The sequence below is a fragment of the Myotis daubentonii genome, chromosome 8 (genome assembly GCF_963259705.1).
Source record: "Myotis daubentonii chromosome 8, mMyoDau2.1, whole genome shotgun sequence".
In the NCBI taxonomy this organism is placed as follows: domain Eukaryota; kingdom Metazoa; phylum Chordata; class Mammalia; order Chiroptera; family Vespertilionidae; genus Myotis; species Myotis daubentonii.
Genome location: NC_081847.1, coordinates 37,291,685 through 37,308,895, shown reverse-complemented (window position 1 = coordinate 37,308,895; position 17,211 = coordinate 37,291,685). Strand labels below are relative to the sequence as shown.

At 38.2% G+C, this 17,211-nt stretch overlaps 1 protein-coding gene across 4 annotated transcripts in view; it reads left to right on the top strand.

Annotated features, from left to right (window-relative positions):
* Nucleotides 1-17,211, top strand: part of LOC132239557 (ubiquinol-cytochrome-c reductase complex assembly factor 1) — a 119,204-nt gene that overhangs the window by 27,571 nt on the left and 74,422 nt on the right. For all 4 annotated transcript variants that reach the window (XM_059705980.1, XM_059705979.1, XM_059705981.1 and 1 more), the window contains one exon: nucleotides 14,997-15,069. In XM_059705980.1, coding sequence (XP_059561963.1) covers nucleotides 14,997-15,069 — 73 coding nt within the window. The remainder of the gene's footprint in view (nucleotides 1-14,996; nucleotides 15,070-17,211) is intronic.

Genomic DNA, 17,211 nt, shown 5'->3' with positions numbered 1-17,211 from the left:
GATTATGGTATTTGGATTGAAAAACTTAAAATGTGTTTTGTTTGAAAATTAGAAATTAGTTAAGAGAAAAGGGAAATGAGAACAGAAAGAAGGAAAAGAAAAAAATTTATTCATTTCTTGATGATTGGGTTCCACTTGGTTGCTACTATATTCTTTGTCTAGTGTGTTTTTTTTATAATTCCAGAGGGAAAGTTGGCTACCATTTGGAGGATTACTAAATCACCAGAAAAGTTCTTCACTGCTTTAGCTTAAGTTAGCCTCTGATTTTTCTTGATTCCTTTGTGACCTCAACTAAGTTTCTAATATTTGCGTTTTAAAAAATTTTTGAGATGTGGCAGTGTCCACCTGCTATAACCAATTTTAATTTGTGACATCAAAACATCAAAGTATGACATTCTAGTATAAGTTAGGTGGGAAAATGCAGGTATGTCTTTCCATTTTGAAAGATTATGAGCCCTGAAATGTATGGCTGGACCCTTGCTTGGGATTGCACTGGCAAGATTCTTTGATTTTTGTGTTTTTACATGCCTTTGATTAGGGAGTAACATGCTGGCTGTCTGTCCACATCAGCAGTATCAACCGTTTCCCTCCATCTTTTTCTATAATGTTTTCATGTGGAGTTCCATTTTTATTCTAGATTCATATTTAAGAATTTAAATGTAGCTTTTCCTTACCTATTTGACTATCCTGAATAACTGTTCTTTTTCATTATCTTTATGTAGCAATATCAGGTAAGACAAGGACAACATTTACTAGATTCAACTACATGTCATAGAATAGGCAGTTTCCAGATTAGCATTAAGTCAAAAAATGAATCCAGTTCTGAAGGACACTGACAAACTGGAATGCATTTAGGAGTAGGCACTGAGCCATGTGAAGGCTTTAGAAACCATGTTGAATGAAGAATGGTTGAAGGAAATAAGGATGTTTAGCCTGGAAAAGGGAAGACATGATGGTTCTTCTGAGATATTTGAAGGACAGATATAAAAAAAATGAAGAGACCAGTGGACAGGTGATGTTTAATAAACGTTACATGAAGCAGATTTAAGGTCAATAAATAAAAATCTAACAAGAATTGTCCTCCAGTGGGATAGGTAGCTTCATAAGGTCATTGGACTTATCTGAATTAGGGGCCAGGTGGTTGACCGTGAATCAGGAATGCTGTAGAAGGAATTCCAGTACGGAGTAGAAGGTTCAAATGACTTCAAAGCCCCTCCCCCTAGTGTAAGCCTTTTACTAGATTTGTTTTTCATCTTGTAGTGTGGAACAAAATGCATGTTAGTGGGAGAGCTGATTTTCATTTCCTAAAGCTGTCTTAAGTGTTTTTGTTTTAATCAAGTAGACCAATGAAGTCTTCCATAGTTAGAATGAAATAAACACAAAGTCATCTGAGGACCAGAACAAGTAGTACATATTGACTGGGTGGAAATTTATTCCACCTACCTCCTTAACTTATATTAACACATGAATCTTAAAGAGGTTCTTTCCCCAAGTTGTTATTTCCAGTCCCTGTATGATGGTCTCAAGGGACTTGCTTTAGAGATTTGTCCAGGAAAATGGCTCACCCAAGTATAAAGGCTTGGCTTTGCTGTAGGAAAAATGAGGAACTATAAAATACTCCTGATTGCCACAGTATGAGCACTGTATAAATACCTGGCCAATCTGGTGAAGTCTTCATTATTTGTAATGAATGCTTTCTTCATCAACATGTTGTGGGGGGAAACCTCCTTCTCAAGGAAAGATTTGGGCCTTGGACAAAAGTCTGCCTTTCCTTGGGCAGGGTGATTAATTATGAACCCAGAGGTTGGTCGGTCTCTCTCTCTCTCTCTCTCTCTCTCTCTCTCTCTCTCTCTCTATATATATATATATATATATATATATATATATATATATATAAAAGAATCTGAAGGGAACTGCAGAGTTTTAAAAAATCAAGAAACAGCTACTAGGAATTTTACTTAAAATTATGTGTTTATAGTTGAATAGGCCATAAGTCTATGAAAGCAGGAGTTTTTGATGTTTTTTGTTTGTTTGTTTTTTTACTGCTCTATTCCCAGCATCCAAATCAGTGTCAGGCATTGAGTTAGATACTCAATAAATTATTTGTCAAATGAAGTGAAGAGCTAACAGGTGTCCTAAACTCCCTGTCTCAAGGATAGGAGTAGGCCTGTCAAGGCCAAAGTATTAGGATAATGATATCATTAGGATATCGTTAGTTTGGTGATGGCAAGGACCATTGCTTCCCAAAATATGTTCTGTGTCAGATGATACTTCCAAGAACCTGAAGGTGTTAATGAAGTTAAATAGGTTTTAGTTTAGCCTACTAATGTGAGTCACTGATTCATTTGCAAATGTTGAATCAAATTTGCATTCTTGGGAGAAATACCACTTGATCCTGATGTATTGTCCTTTTTAAATATTGATGTATTCTATTTGTTGATACTTTGTTGAGGACTTTGTAGCTTCATTCATGAAGGCTCTGGTTTTATGGTTTTGGTTTTGCTATCAGAGTACTATTGGTCTCATAGAATGAGCTGGGAAGTGTTCTTTCCTCTTGTTTTTTGAAGAGTGTGTAGATTTAATATCTTTCTTTAGATGTTTGGTAAAATCCTGTAGTGAAGTCTAAGCCTCAAGCTTTCTTTGTGGGAAAGTGTTTTGGTCTCTCCCCCCCAAATCCAAGTACTTTGTAGATACAGGACTATTCATGTTATTTTTATTTTATTTTAGTGAGCTTTGTTTGGTAGTGTGTATATTTCAACGAATTTGTTCATTTCATCTAGGTAATCAAATATATTGACCTAAAGTTTTTCCTAATATTCCCTTATTATTATATTAATATCTTTAGGATTTGTGATGTCCCCTCTGATTCCTGATATTGGTAATTTATATCTTTTCTTTTCTTCACCAGTCTGACTAAAGTTTTATTAATTTTACTGATATTTAAGAACCAGCTTTGGCTTCTTTGACTTTCTATATTATTTTTCTGTTTTCAATTTTATTGATTTCTGCTCTTACTCTTTATTATATCTTTATTTCTGCTTGCTTTTAGGTTTAATTTGCTCGGGCTTTGTTTAATTGTGGGCTTCCAATTCTGATTTTTTTTTTTTTTGTCACAATCTTTTTTTTTTTTTAATTAAATCTTTATTGTTCAGATTATTACATTTGTTCCTCTTTTTTTCTCCCCATAACTCCCCTCCTCCCAGTTCCCGCCCCACCCTCCGCCCTCCAATTCTGATTTACTCCTTATATAGGTATATAGATATCTGCTTGTTGACATGTTCTGTTCCATTTTCCCTTATATGAGCTTTAGATTAAACACCTTGAAATCATGACCGTCCTCAAATTAGCAAATTAAAAAAATCTTAATCAGAGACATAATCCTTCCTTAACTTATTATTGGTATTTCTGCCCATCAGAGACTGTTGTTTTGATTCTAGAGAGTATAGAGAAAGTGAAGATTACATAGTATTGGATATATAATATATCCTTGGTGACTTTGAACCTTAGTAACATACCTCTACTAAAATTCTAAATTGGTTTTTCTTTAGTTGCTATGTCATTCTCAATTTGTGCATATTTTTTTAGCCTGTGCATATTTGAGTTTATAATTTCCTCTGTCATATTAAGAATAAATAAGCTTTACCCTGGCCAGTATGGCTTAGTTGGTTGGCACCATCCCATGCACCAAAAGATTGCTGGTTCAATATGCGGTCAGGTCACATGCATGAATTGTGGGCTTGATCCCTGGTAGGGGGTGTGCAGGAGGCAGCCAATCCATGTTGTGCTCTCACATCGATGTTTCTCTCTTCTCCTTTTTAACTATCTATATACTGTATATAAAAGGCTAATATGCAAAGTGTCCCCTTGGGAGTTTGACCGGGAGACTGGAAGTTCAGTTGCTTGCTGTGACGTGTGCTGACCACCAGGTCGCGGCACAGAACGAAGGAAGGTCTCAGCCGGCAGCTGGAAGGCCCCATCAGCCCTGATCACTGGCCAGGCCTAGGGACCCTACCTGTGCGGGCCTCTAGTTCTTAAAAAAGAAAAAGAAAAAGTAAATAAGCTTCTATAAGCCTTTTGTTGATGTGCTAGTTTATTTGTATCCTTAAGGAGGTATTTTGAAAATCTCTAGAAATACCTGTTTAGTTAATACTGAGTTGATCTTCAGATCTACAATTCAATTCTTAAAAGACCTTATTTTTTTATTTTTATATTTTCATTAAGGCATAATGTACATATAATAAATACATAAATCTTTTTTTTTAATATATTTTATTGATTTCTTACAGAGAGGAAGGGAGAGAGATAGAGAGTCAGAAACATCGATGAGAGAGAAACATCGATCAGCTGCCTCCTGCGCACCCCCCACTGGGGATGTGCCATAAACCAAGGTACATGCCCTTGACCAGAATCGAACTTGGGACCTTTCAGTCCGCAGGCCGACGCTCTATCCACTGAGCCAAACCAGTCAGGGCCATAAATCTTTTTTTTTTCAAGATGATTTTTCATGTTGAGCTGCTTACTGCAAACTCAGAAGGAGATCAGTGCTTCCCACTTATTTTTTTTTTTGTCTGATTTTTTTAAATTGCTTAAAATATTACAACAAGTAGTACATTGGTCTCCTTCCCCCCCCCCCCTCCACCCTTGACCGTCCCCTAGCTTCCCCTACCCCCCGTGTCTTGTGTCCATTGGTTATGCTTATATGCATGCATACAAATCCTTTGGTTGATCTCTTACCCGCCCAACCCTCCCCAGCCTTCAAACAGTTTGGCAGTCTGTTTAATGCTGCTCTGCCTCTGTATCTGTTTTTGTTCATCAGTTTATAATGGTCTTTATTATCCATAAATGAGTGAGATCATGTGGTATTTTTCCTTCATTGACTGGCTTATTTCACTTAGCATAATGCTCTCCATTTCCATCCATGCTGTTGCAAATGGTAAGAATTCCTTCTTTTTTACAACAGCGTAGTATTCCATTGTGTATATGTACCACAGTTTTCTAATCCATTCATCCATTGATGGGCACTTAGGCTGTTTCCAAGTCTTAGCTATGGTAAATTGTTCTGCTATGAACATAAGGATGCATATATCCTTTCTGATTGGTGTTTCTGGTTTCTTGGGCTATATTCCTAGAAGTGGGATCAATGGGTCAAATGGGAGTTCCATTTTTAACTTTTTGAGGAAACTCCATATTGTCTTCCATAGTGGCTGCACCAGTCTGCATTCCCACCAGCAGTGCACGAATGTTTCTTTTTCTCCACATCCTCTCCAGCACTTGTCCTTTGTTGATTTGTTGATGATAGCCATTCTGGCAGGTGTGAGATGGTACCTCATTGTTGTTTTGATTTGCATCTCTCGGATGATTAGTGACTTGGAGCATGATTTTATATGTTTCTTGGCTTTCTGAATGTCATCTTTCGAAAAGTGTCTATTTAGGTCCTTTGCCCATTTTTTGATTGGATTGTTTATCTTCCTTTTGTTAAGTTGTATGAGTTCCCTATAAATGTTGGAGATTAAACCCTTATCGGTGATAACATGGGCAAATATGTTCTCCCATGCAGTGGGCTTTCTTGTTGTTTTGTTGATGGTTTCTTTTGCTGTGCAGAAGCTTTTTGTTTTGATGTAGTCCCATTTGTTTATTTTCTCTTTAGTTTCCAATGCCCTAGAAGATGTATCAGTGAAGAAATTGCTTCGGCATATGTCTGAGATTTTGTTGCCTTTGGATTCCTCTAGTATTTTTATGGTTTCCCGTCTTACATTTAAGTCCTTTATCCATTTTGAGTTTATTTTTGTGTATGGTGTAAGTTGATGGTCTAGTTTCATTTTTTTGCATGTATCTGTCCAAATTTCCCAGCACCATTTATTGAAGAGATTGTCTTGACTCCATTGTATGTTCTTGCCTCCTTTGTCAAATATTAATTGAGCATATTGGTTTGGGTCGATTTCTGGGTTCTCTTTTCTATTCCATTGATCTATATGTCTGTTCTTGTGCCAGTACCAGGCAGTTTTGAGAACAGTGGCTTTGTAATACAGCTTGATATCTGGCATTGAGATCCCACCTACTTTGTTCTTCTTTCTCAGGATCGTTGCAGCTATTCGGGGTCTTTTTTTATTCCAGATGAATTTTTGGAGAGTTCGTTCTAGATCTGAAATATGTCGTTGGTATTTTAATGGGGAGTACGTTGAATTTATAGATTGCTTTGGGTAGTATGGACATTTTAATGATGTTGATTCTACCAATCCAAGAACTTGGTATGTTCTTCCATCTGTTTATGTTTTCCTCTATCTCTTTTTTCAACGTCCTGTAGTTTTCTGAGCAGAGGTCTTTTACCTCTTTAGGTAAGTTTATTCCTAGGTAGCTTAATTTTTTTGGTGTGATGATAAATGGGATTGTTTTTTTAGTCTCTCTTTCTGTAAGTTCATTATTGGTGTATAGAAATGCCATAGATTTCTTGTCATTAATTTTGTATCCTGCTACATTGCTGAATTCATTTATTAAGTCTAATACTTTTTTGATGGAGTCTCTAGGGTTTTCTATGTACAATATCATGTTGTCTGCGAATAAGGACAGTTTTACTTCTTCATTTCCAATTTGGATGCCTTTTATTTCTTCTTCTTGTCTAATCGCAGTGGCTAATACTTCCAGTACTATGTCGAACAGGAGTGGTGAGAGTGGGCATCCCTGTCTTGTTCCTGTTCTTAGGGGAAATGGTTTTAGTTTTTGCCCATTGAGTATGATGTTGGCTGTGAGTTTGTCATATATGGCTTTTACTATGTTGAGGTATGATCCTTCTATTCCCACTTTGCTGAGAGTTTTTATCAAAAATGGGTGTTGGGTTTTGTTAAATGCTTTTTCAGCATCAATTGATATGACTATGTGGTTCTTACCTCTCAATTTGTTTATGTGATGTATTACGTTTATTGATTTGCAGATATTGTACCATCCTTGCATCCCTGGGATAAATCCTACTTGGTCATGGTGTATGATCTTTCTGATGTACTGGTGGATCCGATTTGCTAGGATTTTGTTGAGGATTTTGGCATCTATGTTCATGAGGGATATTGGCCTGTAATTCTCTTCCATGGTGTACTCTTTATCTGGTTTTGGTATTAGGGTGATGCTGGCTTCATAGAATGAGTTTGGAAGTGTTCCTTACTCTTGAATTCTTTGGAATAGTCTTAGGAGGATAGGTTTTAGTTCTTCCTTGAATGTTTGGTAAAACTCCCCTGTGAAGCCATCTGGCCTTGGGCTTTTGTTTGCTGGAAGCTTTTTGATGACTGCTTCAATTTCTTCCATAGTTATTGGCCTATTGAGATTTTTAGATTCTTCCTGATTAAGTTTTGGAAGGTTTTATTTTTCTAGGAATATGTCGATATCCTCCAGGCTGTCTAGTTTGTTGGAGTAGAGTTGTTCATAGTATTTTTTAACAATCATTTGTATTTCTGTGGGCTCTGTTGTTATTTCTCCTCTTTCATTTCTGATTTTGTTTATTTGGGTCCTCTCTCTTTGTTTCTTGGTGAGCCTGGCTAGAGGTTCATCATTCTTGTTTATCCTTTCAAAGAACCAGCTCTTGGTTTTGTTGATCTTTTGTATTGTTTTTTTGGTCTCTATGTCGTTTATCTCTGCTTTGATCTTTATTATTTCCTTCCTTCTGCTTACACTGGACTTTTCTTGTTGCTCTCTTTCTAACTCTTTGAGTTGTAGTGTTAGGTAATTTATTATCATTGTTTCTTGTTTCTTACAGTAGGCTTGTAGAGCTATGAACTTCCCTCTCAAGACTGCATTTGCTGTGTCCCATAGGTTTTGGATTGTTGTATTTTCATTGTCATTTGTTGCCATGATGTTTTTTATTTCTTCTTTGATCTCTCTGGTAATCCAGTCATTGTTTAATAGTCATATATCCATATATCCATTTTTTGGATTGTTTTTATTATAGTTGATTTCCAGTTTTATGCCATTGTGATCTGAGAAGATGCTTGATATGATTCCTATCATCTTGAATTTGAAGAGACTTTGCCTGTGACCCAATATATGGTCTATCTTTGAAAATGACCCATGTTCACTTGAGAAGAATTTATATTCTGTGGCTTTGGGGTGAAATGTTCTGAAGATCCCAATTAATTCCATCTGATCTAGTAAGTCATTTAGGATTGCTGTTTCTTTGCTGATTTTTTGTTTAGAGGATTTGTCCAGTGGTGATAGTGGTGTATTAAAGTCCCCTACTATGATTGTATTGCTGTCAATCTCTCCCTTGATCTCCTCCAGAAGTTTTCTTATGTATTTGGGTGCTCCTATATTGGGTGCGTATATGTTTACCAGAGTTATTTCTTCTTGTTGGATTGCTCCCTTTAGTATTATGAAGTGGCCTTCCTTATCTGTTTTTATGTCCTTCACTTTGAGTCTAATTTGTCAGATATAAGTATTGCTACCCCAGCTTTTTTTTCATTTTCATTCACCTGAAAAACCTTTCTCCATCCCTTCACCATCAGTCCGTGTGCGTCTTTTTTTCTGAGGTGGATTTCTTGTAGACAGCAGATATATGGGTCATGTTTTCTTATCCACTCAGTTACCCTATGTCTTTTGACTGGGGCATTTAATCCATTTACATTTAAAGTTATTATTGATAGATACATGTTTGTCGCCATTTTTATTCTTTACCCCTGTGTTCCTTCTTCGTTTCCTATTTTTTCTTTTTACAGCAGACCCTTTAGCATTTCTTGCATTGCTGGTTTGGTGGTAATAAACTCCCGTAGTCCTTTTTTGTCTATGAAGCTCCTGATTTCACCCTCAATTTTGATTGATAGCCTTGCTGGGTACAGTATTCTTGGATTCAGACCCTTCCTTTGCATGACTTTGTATATTCCATTCCATTCCCTTCTTGCCTGATGTGTTTCTGTTGAGAAATCAGTCACTAGTCTGATGGGGGAATCCTTTGTAGGTAGCTTTCTGTCTCTTTCTGGCCGCTTTTAAGATTCTTGCTTTGTCGTTGGTGTTTGCCAATTTAATTGTAATGTGCCTTGGCGTCAGTCTTTTGGGGTTCATTTTGTTTGGGACTCTGTGAGCTTCTTGGATTTGTGTGAGTTTTTTCTTCCCTATATCAGGGAAGTTTTCTGTCATTATTTTTTCAAACAGGTTTTCTATTCCTTGCTCAGTTTCCTCTCTTTCTGGCACCCTTATTATGTGGATGTTGTTTCATTTCGTGTTGTCCCAAAGTTCTCTTAGGCTCTCCTGCTGCTTTTTAATTTCTTTTTCTAGAAGCTGCTCTGCTTGGGTATTTTTTCCTACCTTGTCTTCTGGCTCACTGATGTGGTCCTCTGCTTCTTCTAGTCTACTGTTGATGCTTTCTGTTGAGTTCTTTATGGCAGTGATGTCATTTTTCATTTCTTCTTGGTTCTTCTTCATTTCCTCTTGGTTCTTACACATATTGTTGAATTTGTCTTCCATTCTTTTCATCCACTTTATGACCATTTCTCTGAATTCTTTCTCTGACAGGTTGCTTGCCTCCATTGTCTCCATTTCGTTTACTTCCTTTACTGATGATGCCTGTTTTTCTTTCATATGCGGGCTGTTTCTTTGTCTCCCCATGATCTCTCTTCTCCAGGTGTTTGGTTATGTAGTTCTCTCACTGCTGCGTTGATTTAAAGGTACAAAATACAATACAACAAGGTACAACACACAAGGCACTGAACACAAATGTATTCACGATACTAATAACCCCAAATAAAGGTGACCACCAGAGCAAAGAGAATTAGGGGATAAGGAAGAAAGATGAGAAAAAGAAAAAAGAGTAAAAGAAAAGAAAAGGAGTGCAAAAATAAAATTGGTAAAAGGGAAAAAAAAGTAAGAGAGAAAATAAAGAGAATGAAATAGTAGAGGGGAAGAAACTATTTATATGGGGAGAAAACTCCAATAGAACAGCCACTAATCCCAACAAATTCCAGCAACAGACTCCTAGAGATGAATGCAAACTACAAACAACAACTAATATCAAGTGAGGCGAGGGAAAACAGAAGCAAAAAAATAACGGGAAAAAAACCAACAGAAAAAGAAAAAGAAAAAGAAAAAAAATCTCACAAACAAGCATTAAAAAACCCCAATATACTCAACAATCAAGCAAACAACAACAAAATGACAGAGAGAGAAAATAATTTGGATAGTGAAGAAAGAGTAGAGAGAGCTGTATATGGATTTAGAGCAGGGGATTGGAAATTAGATATATAAGTAGGGTGAAATTTTAACAGGGGGTAAAAAGAAGGAATAGAGAAATCTAAAGCATGAATAGGGTAAGAGAAACAGGACAACAAAAGGGGAAAAGTGAGGAAGAGAGTTTAGGCATAAAGGTAAAGTTGAGGTAGAGTAAAATGATGCTAAAGGAAAGGTGAAAATAGAATGTAGAACACTAATCCCAAAATAAAATAAAGAGAATATAAAATGACACTTTAAAAAAAGGTAAATGGTAGTAGTAATAATACTGGTTAAAAATAAAAAATGTAGTGATTAAGAAGGTAAAATCAGGTGATGAAAAAAGAAAAAAATTAGTTTCTTAAGTAAAAGGTGAAAAAAAGAAAGAAAGAAAAAATGTGTAGTGAAGGTCCTTTACTTCCTCTACTCTTCTGTTTGGCACATCTTAGTCCTGTCAGGTATTCAGGAGAGTGTTGAAGTTCCCTGCGATACACTGTTCCTCTGTGTTGTAAACCACAGTCCTGATTTTAAAGCAGGCATTGTTTCCCAGACTGCCTTTATTTGTGTTTACAGAAGAGTCAGTTTGTGGTTCAGCCCCTGGGTGGCAGTGTTTCTGGATTGACCTCTGAGGCTATAAGTCCTCTCTAGCCAGTAGTTAGGCTTTGTTTTCCCTATCGCACTTAATACTGGTTTGGGAGAGTCAACTGCCCCAGAGCTAGTTCTTTGATCATTACTCCCTGCTCTGATTCCCAGGTTCCACAAAAAACAACTTTCCCCTGCAGTCTCTGTGAGTGACCCCAATTGGCGATCCTATGTATTGGGTTTAATAATCAAATGAAAGATTTAAGGGAGAGAGAGAAAAAAAAGCCTGAGAAGGTGCGCGAACTGGCAACCCTCCACCGTCCAGCTCTGTGCGAAGTCTCTTCTGCACGTCCTCTCCCCCCTGGCACTAAGCAGCCGGCACACTGGCAAAATCCGAGGCTGCCTTTTTGCATCCAGTCCAGCTATGGGCTTATTTTTAGAGTTCCCTTCTGCCAGCAGCCCTGCGGGACCCCTTCCACACTCGGCGGATCACGCTGGCCCCAACGGCCGCAGACTTTGTGGGGCGCAGACTTCCCCCGCGTGCGTTCCTCTCTCCAACCTGAATTGGAAACCGCACCTTTATCTAGGCGAAATCTGACCTTTCCATGAGGAGGAGCAGGGCTTGTCTGAGTCCACATATTCGTGCTGCTTGAGATCTGGTGTTCCTGAATTAGTAGCTGATCCCTGGATGCCGTGGTTGCAGGGTCTCTGGATGTATATGCTTCCATATCAGCCACTCAAGATGGCGCGGTCCAATAAATACATAAATCTTAAGTGTACATCTCAGTGAATAAATTAAAACCACCAGTAAGATCAAAATTTTACGTAAATTCTTAATGCTTTGGAGAATAGTAAAAGGTCAGTCCTGCTATCCTATATAATAAAAGCATTGTGTGTAAATTGTCCCTCCACCAGGAGTTCATCCGGGAGTTCTACTGAGGGGCAGGGCCAGCCAGGGGAAGGGAGGGAGGCCCTAGCACCCACTAGGGTAGGGGTGGGCAACCTTTTTGTGAGTGCATGCCAAAACCAGCAAAATCTCTGACTCAAAATTCTTCTGGAGAGAACCAAGATGGCGGCATAGGTTAACGCCGGAGTTTGCTGCTTTGAACAACTACTTCAAAAGTGAAACCAAAAAACGGAAGGGACATCACCCAGAACCACAGGAACGCTGGCTGAGTGGAAGTCCTACAACTAGGAGGAAAGAGAAACGCATACGGACACTCAGAGGAGGCGCAGTGCTGAAGTAAAAATCTGAGGTGCGGAGTGCGCGGAGCGGGCTGGCGGCGGAGGGCGCGGTTGTTGTTTTCAATCGGGAGGGAGTCGCAGACTCTGAGCACCAGATCCGGGCGAGTCTTTAGGGACCCAGACTCAAACGGGAGAAGCGGGACTGTCTGGCTTCGGTCAGAGCGAGTGCAGCTTTCTCACTGAGCTTTGCAGCGGGTGCTGGGACTCAGAGAGGCAGAGCCCCTGGGGACAGGACTGAGAGCTGCCATAACTGCTCTCTCCGGCCCACCCTGTTGATCCTGTGCAACCCGCCCTGCCCACGCCCTGCACAGAGGCATTTGCCGGATAGCCTCAGGCAAAGGCTAGATTAACACCTCCCTAGAGGACAGAAGTTCTCTCACTGCTGACACAGCTGATTCTCATAGCCACTTGGCCTGGAGGTCAAACCCTCCCTGGAATTAGCTACAACAATCAAGATTTATCTATAAGACTGCGAACAAAGACCACTAGGGGGTGCACCAAGGAAGCATAACAAAATGCGGAGACAAAGAAACAGGACAAAATTGTCAATGGAAGAAATAGAGTTCAGAACCACACTTTTAAGGTCTCTCAAGAACTGTTTAGAAGCTGCCGATAAACTTAATGAGATCTACACGAAAACTAATAAGACCCTCGATCTTATATTGGGGAACCAACTAGAAATTAAGCACACACGGACTGAAATAACGAATATTATACAGACGCCTGACAGCAGACCAGAGGAGCGCAAGAATCAAGTCAATGATTTGAAATGCGAGGAAGCAAAAAACATCCAACCGGAAAAGCAAAATGAAAAAAGAATCCAAAAATGCGAGGATAGTGTAAGGAGCCTCTGGGACAGCTTCAAGCATACCAACATCAGAATTATAGGGGTGCCAGAAGATGAGAGAGAGCAAGATATTGAAAACCTATTTGAAGAAATAATGACAGAAAACTTCCCCCACCTGGTGAAAGAAATGGACTTACAGGTTCAAGAAGTGCGGAGAACCCCAAACAAAAGGAATCCAAAGAGGACCACACCAAGACACATCATAATTAAAATGCCAAGAGCAAAAGATAAAGAGAGAATCTTAAAAACAGCAAGAGAAAGAAACTCAGTTACCTACAAGGGAATACCCATACGACTGTCAGCTGATTTCTCAACAGAAACTTTGCAGGCCAGAAGGGAATGGCAAGAAATATTCAAAGTGATGAATGCCAAGAACCTACAACCAAGATTACTTTATCCAGCAAAGCTATCATTCAGAATTGAAGGTCAGATAAAGAGCTTCACAGATAAGGAAAAGCTAAAGGAGTTCATCACCACCAAACCAGGATTATATGAAATGCTGAAAGGTATCCTTTAAGAAGAGGAAGAGGAAGAAAAAGGTAAAGATACAAATTATGAACAACAAATATGCATCTATCAACAAGTGAATCTAAGAATCAAGTGAATAAATAATCTGATGAACAGAATGAACTGTTGATTATAATAGAATCAGGGACATAAAAAGGGAATGGACTGACTATTCTTGGGGGGGGAAAGGGGTGTGGGAGATTTGGGAAGAAACTGGACAAAAATCGTGCACCTATGGATGAGGACAGTGGGTGGGGAGTGAGGGCGGAGGGTGGGGCGGGAATTGGGAGGAGGGGAGTTATGGGGGGGAAAAGAAGGAACAAATGTAATAATCTGAACAATAAAGATTTAATAAAAAAAAAATTCTTCTGCATGCCAACCCTAATTTTTTGAGAACATGTTACGCCTACTTGATATCTCTTAAGGTGTACGTATGTGAAGAACCTTGAAGAAATAATAAAATTCATTCGAGTGACAAAATCACAGTATATGATGATGAAAAATACATTTATTTTTTAATGTATACATGTAACTGATAGTCTGACAGAAAACTTTATGACTCCGTTTGATATTATCAGTGGGACTTTTGCTGCTGCATCACTGATGACAGAGATTTTACATCAGGTTTATATTTCGTGACCTTCAGAGATATGCACGAGCTACTACTTTCATCTGTCAGGCTACTCCTATTATGAGACTTAACAAAATTCATCACCGAGAACAAAGATTCACAAGCATATGTGGATGAAATCAAAACACTGGTTGGATCTAGGAAGGCAGGGAGAGTTAAGGCAGAGGCATAGAAATTGCTCTTCCCCTCTCTTGTCAATCCATGTCTATGGTCTTTAAGATAACTTGTTATGTAAAATTATTTATTTATCTAAGATGCACCTACACTGAATTTATCTGAAAAATAAAAAAGTCGATATTAAGAAAAAAATTGTAAATGGAAGATTATAAGAGAGGGTTTCACATCCAGCAAAAGTTACTGCGTGCCATGTTTGGCACTCATGCCAGGGATTGCCCACCCCTGCACTAGGGACCCTAGCAGTGCACGAATTTCATGCACTGGGCCTCTAGTATTTTATATTCATTAGAAGCTCTTATTTATAAACACAGTCTCTCTTAATCAGCTAGGGAAATATAGAAAAAAATGACCTCTTCTACAAAGGGAAAAGATAGAATAGGAATAGGTAGTTGTGCCTCTGAGGAAAGATTGAAGGATTAAGGCTTTTGCTTGTTTAATTGATTTTGGTCAGGAGAATGGGTAATTTTTATATAAAGGATTTCAGTTGAAAAAGAGCTAATGTGGCTGATGCTGTACTGTGGTTTAGAAGCTTACATGTGGTGAAATGGGCTTGACTTAAAGGAGAGATTTTATTTAAATATTGGAAAAACCTTTTTGACATTTTCATGCTAAATTCCTGAAATGTGCAACTTGTGTGAAGTCTGTATGAATGAGCAGCTTTAAGAGTAGAGATAAGTATCTGTGTTTGTTTAGCTATTAAATTGCATAGACACAAGTTTGTATCCTTCCTTCTAGTAAAAGAAATGTAAGGTTCTGTGACCTACGCCTAACAGCAGTAGAACATCCACTTGGTCATGTCTTGAGTTTGGTTTTGTTTTCTTTGTCTAGAAGATTAAGATTGCAGCCCTACGAATGTATACTAGCTGTGTGAAGAAAACTGACTTCGAGGAATTCTTTCTAAGTAAGTTACTGTTTTCAATAGTTCTAAAAAGGAAAACGAATCTACTTTTTATTTTTATGATTGCATCTTAATAGGATTGATTTTTTAAGTCACTAAGGAAATCATTTTTCTTCACAACATGTGTAATAAAAGCTGCTAGTTTTTTCCTGTTGATAGAATAAACAAAGACCAGAAGAACCCTATAAATAAAACATTTTAACTATTTGGGGGGAAAAATCTAAAAATTTGTGTAATACAGCAATTTTCAACCTTTTTCATCTCATGATACACATAAACTAATTACTAAAGTTCTGCAGCAGACCAAAAAACATGTTTTGCTCATCTGACAAAAAGGATGGGTATAATTTTGATTCATTCACACCATGTGTCATTTTTTTGACAATCCAAGGGGAAAGAGGTCAGTGCCCCTGACTAAATAGTCAGGTATCATTTTTTTTTTTTTTTTTAGCCTGCCTTCCTTCCTTCCTTCCTTCCTTCCTTCCTTCCTTCCTTCCTTCCTTCCTTCCTTCCTTCCTTCCTTCCTCCCTCCCTCCCTCCCTCCCTCCCTCCCTCCCTCCCTTCCTTCCTTCCTTCCTTCCTTCCTTCCTTCCTTCCTTCCATTTCAGACAAGGAGGGAGAGTGAGAGAGAGATAGAAACATCAACGATGAGAGAGAATCATTGATCGATTGCCTCCTGCATGCTCCCTACTGGGGATCGACCCTACAACTTGGGCATGTGCCCCTGACTGGAATCAAACCTGGGACCCTCCAGTCCGCAGGCCAATGTTCTGTCTACTGAGCCAAACCAGCTAGGGCAGGTATTGCATGCTTAAAAAGTTTTTGTGGCACACTGGTTAAAAATTGCTGATCTAGTACTTGTTTTACATTCTGGATGTTTTGCTTAACATTTTGCCAATTGGTCCTCTTTTATTTCTAGTTTTTAATTGTTTTAGTTAACCCAGGATTGTGCCTTATGATTTTTTCTTCTTTCTTTTGACCCTGTATTGGGTCAAAAGGCTCATGCAGTTTTATTATTTATATCACATTGATAAATTGCTTTTCAAAAGGGTTTTACTGGCTTAGACCACCATTAGCCTTTGATTATGTAAAATATCCATTTTGATGTTATAAACTGTTGTAGTTATAAAAAAAGTTAATTGAAGCAGGTACTTGTAAAGTCATTGAGAAAGTTTAAGCCATTTCTACTTCCACAAGTTTTGGGAGGAAATGTATGCTAAGCAGGTCTGTAGTAATAGCCATTATCCTCAAAGCAACAAACACCTAAACACACATACACACACACACACACACACACACACACATATACTTGGTATTGTTCACAGACAGCAAATACTGTATTTGTATATAATTATGTTAACAACAATAAAGAAAGCTAGATGCAGTTTTTAAACATATAGTTTTATTGATCTCAGAGAGGAAGGGAGAGGGAGAGAGAGATAGAAACATCAATGATGAGAGAGAATCTTTGATTGGATGCCTCCTGCACACTCCCCCATTGGGAATTGAGCCTGCAACCAGGGCATGTGCCCTGACCAGGAATCAAACCTTGACCTCCGGTTAATAGGTTGACACTCAACCTGTGAGCCACTCTGGCTAGGCTAAATGCAGTTCTGATTATTTAATAACTATTTTTAAAAATATATTTTTATTGACTTCAGAGAGAAAGGGAGAGTTAGAGAGGGATAGAAACATCAGTGATGAGAATCATTGATTGGCTGCCTCCTGCACACCCCACACTGGGGATCTAGCATGCAGCCTGGGCACATGCCCTGACCAGGAATCGAACTGTGACCTCCTGGTTCATAGGTTGATGCTCAACCACTGAGCCATGCTGGCTGGGCACTATATTTTTATTTTATTTTATTTATTTTATTTAATTTATTTTTTATTTTATTTTATTTATTTTTTTATTTAATTTAATTTATTTTATTTAATTTATTTATTTTATTATTTTATTTTATTTTATTTATTTTATTTTATTTTATTTTATTTTATTTTATTTTATTTTATTTTATTTTATTTTATTACTAGAGGCCCAGTGCATGAAATTCGTGCACTGGGGGTGGGGGGTGGGGTGGGGTTTGTCCCTCAGCCCAGCCTGCACCCTCTCCAATCAGGGACATCCCTCACAATCCAGGACTG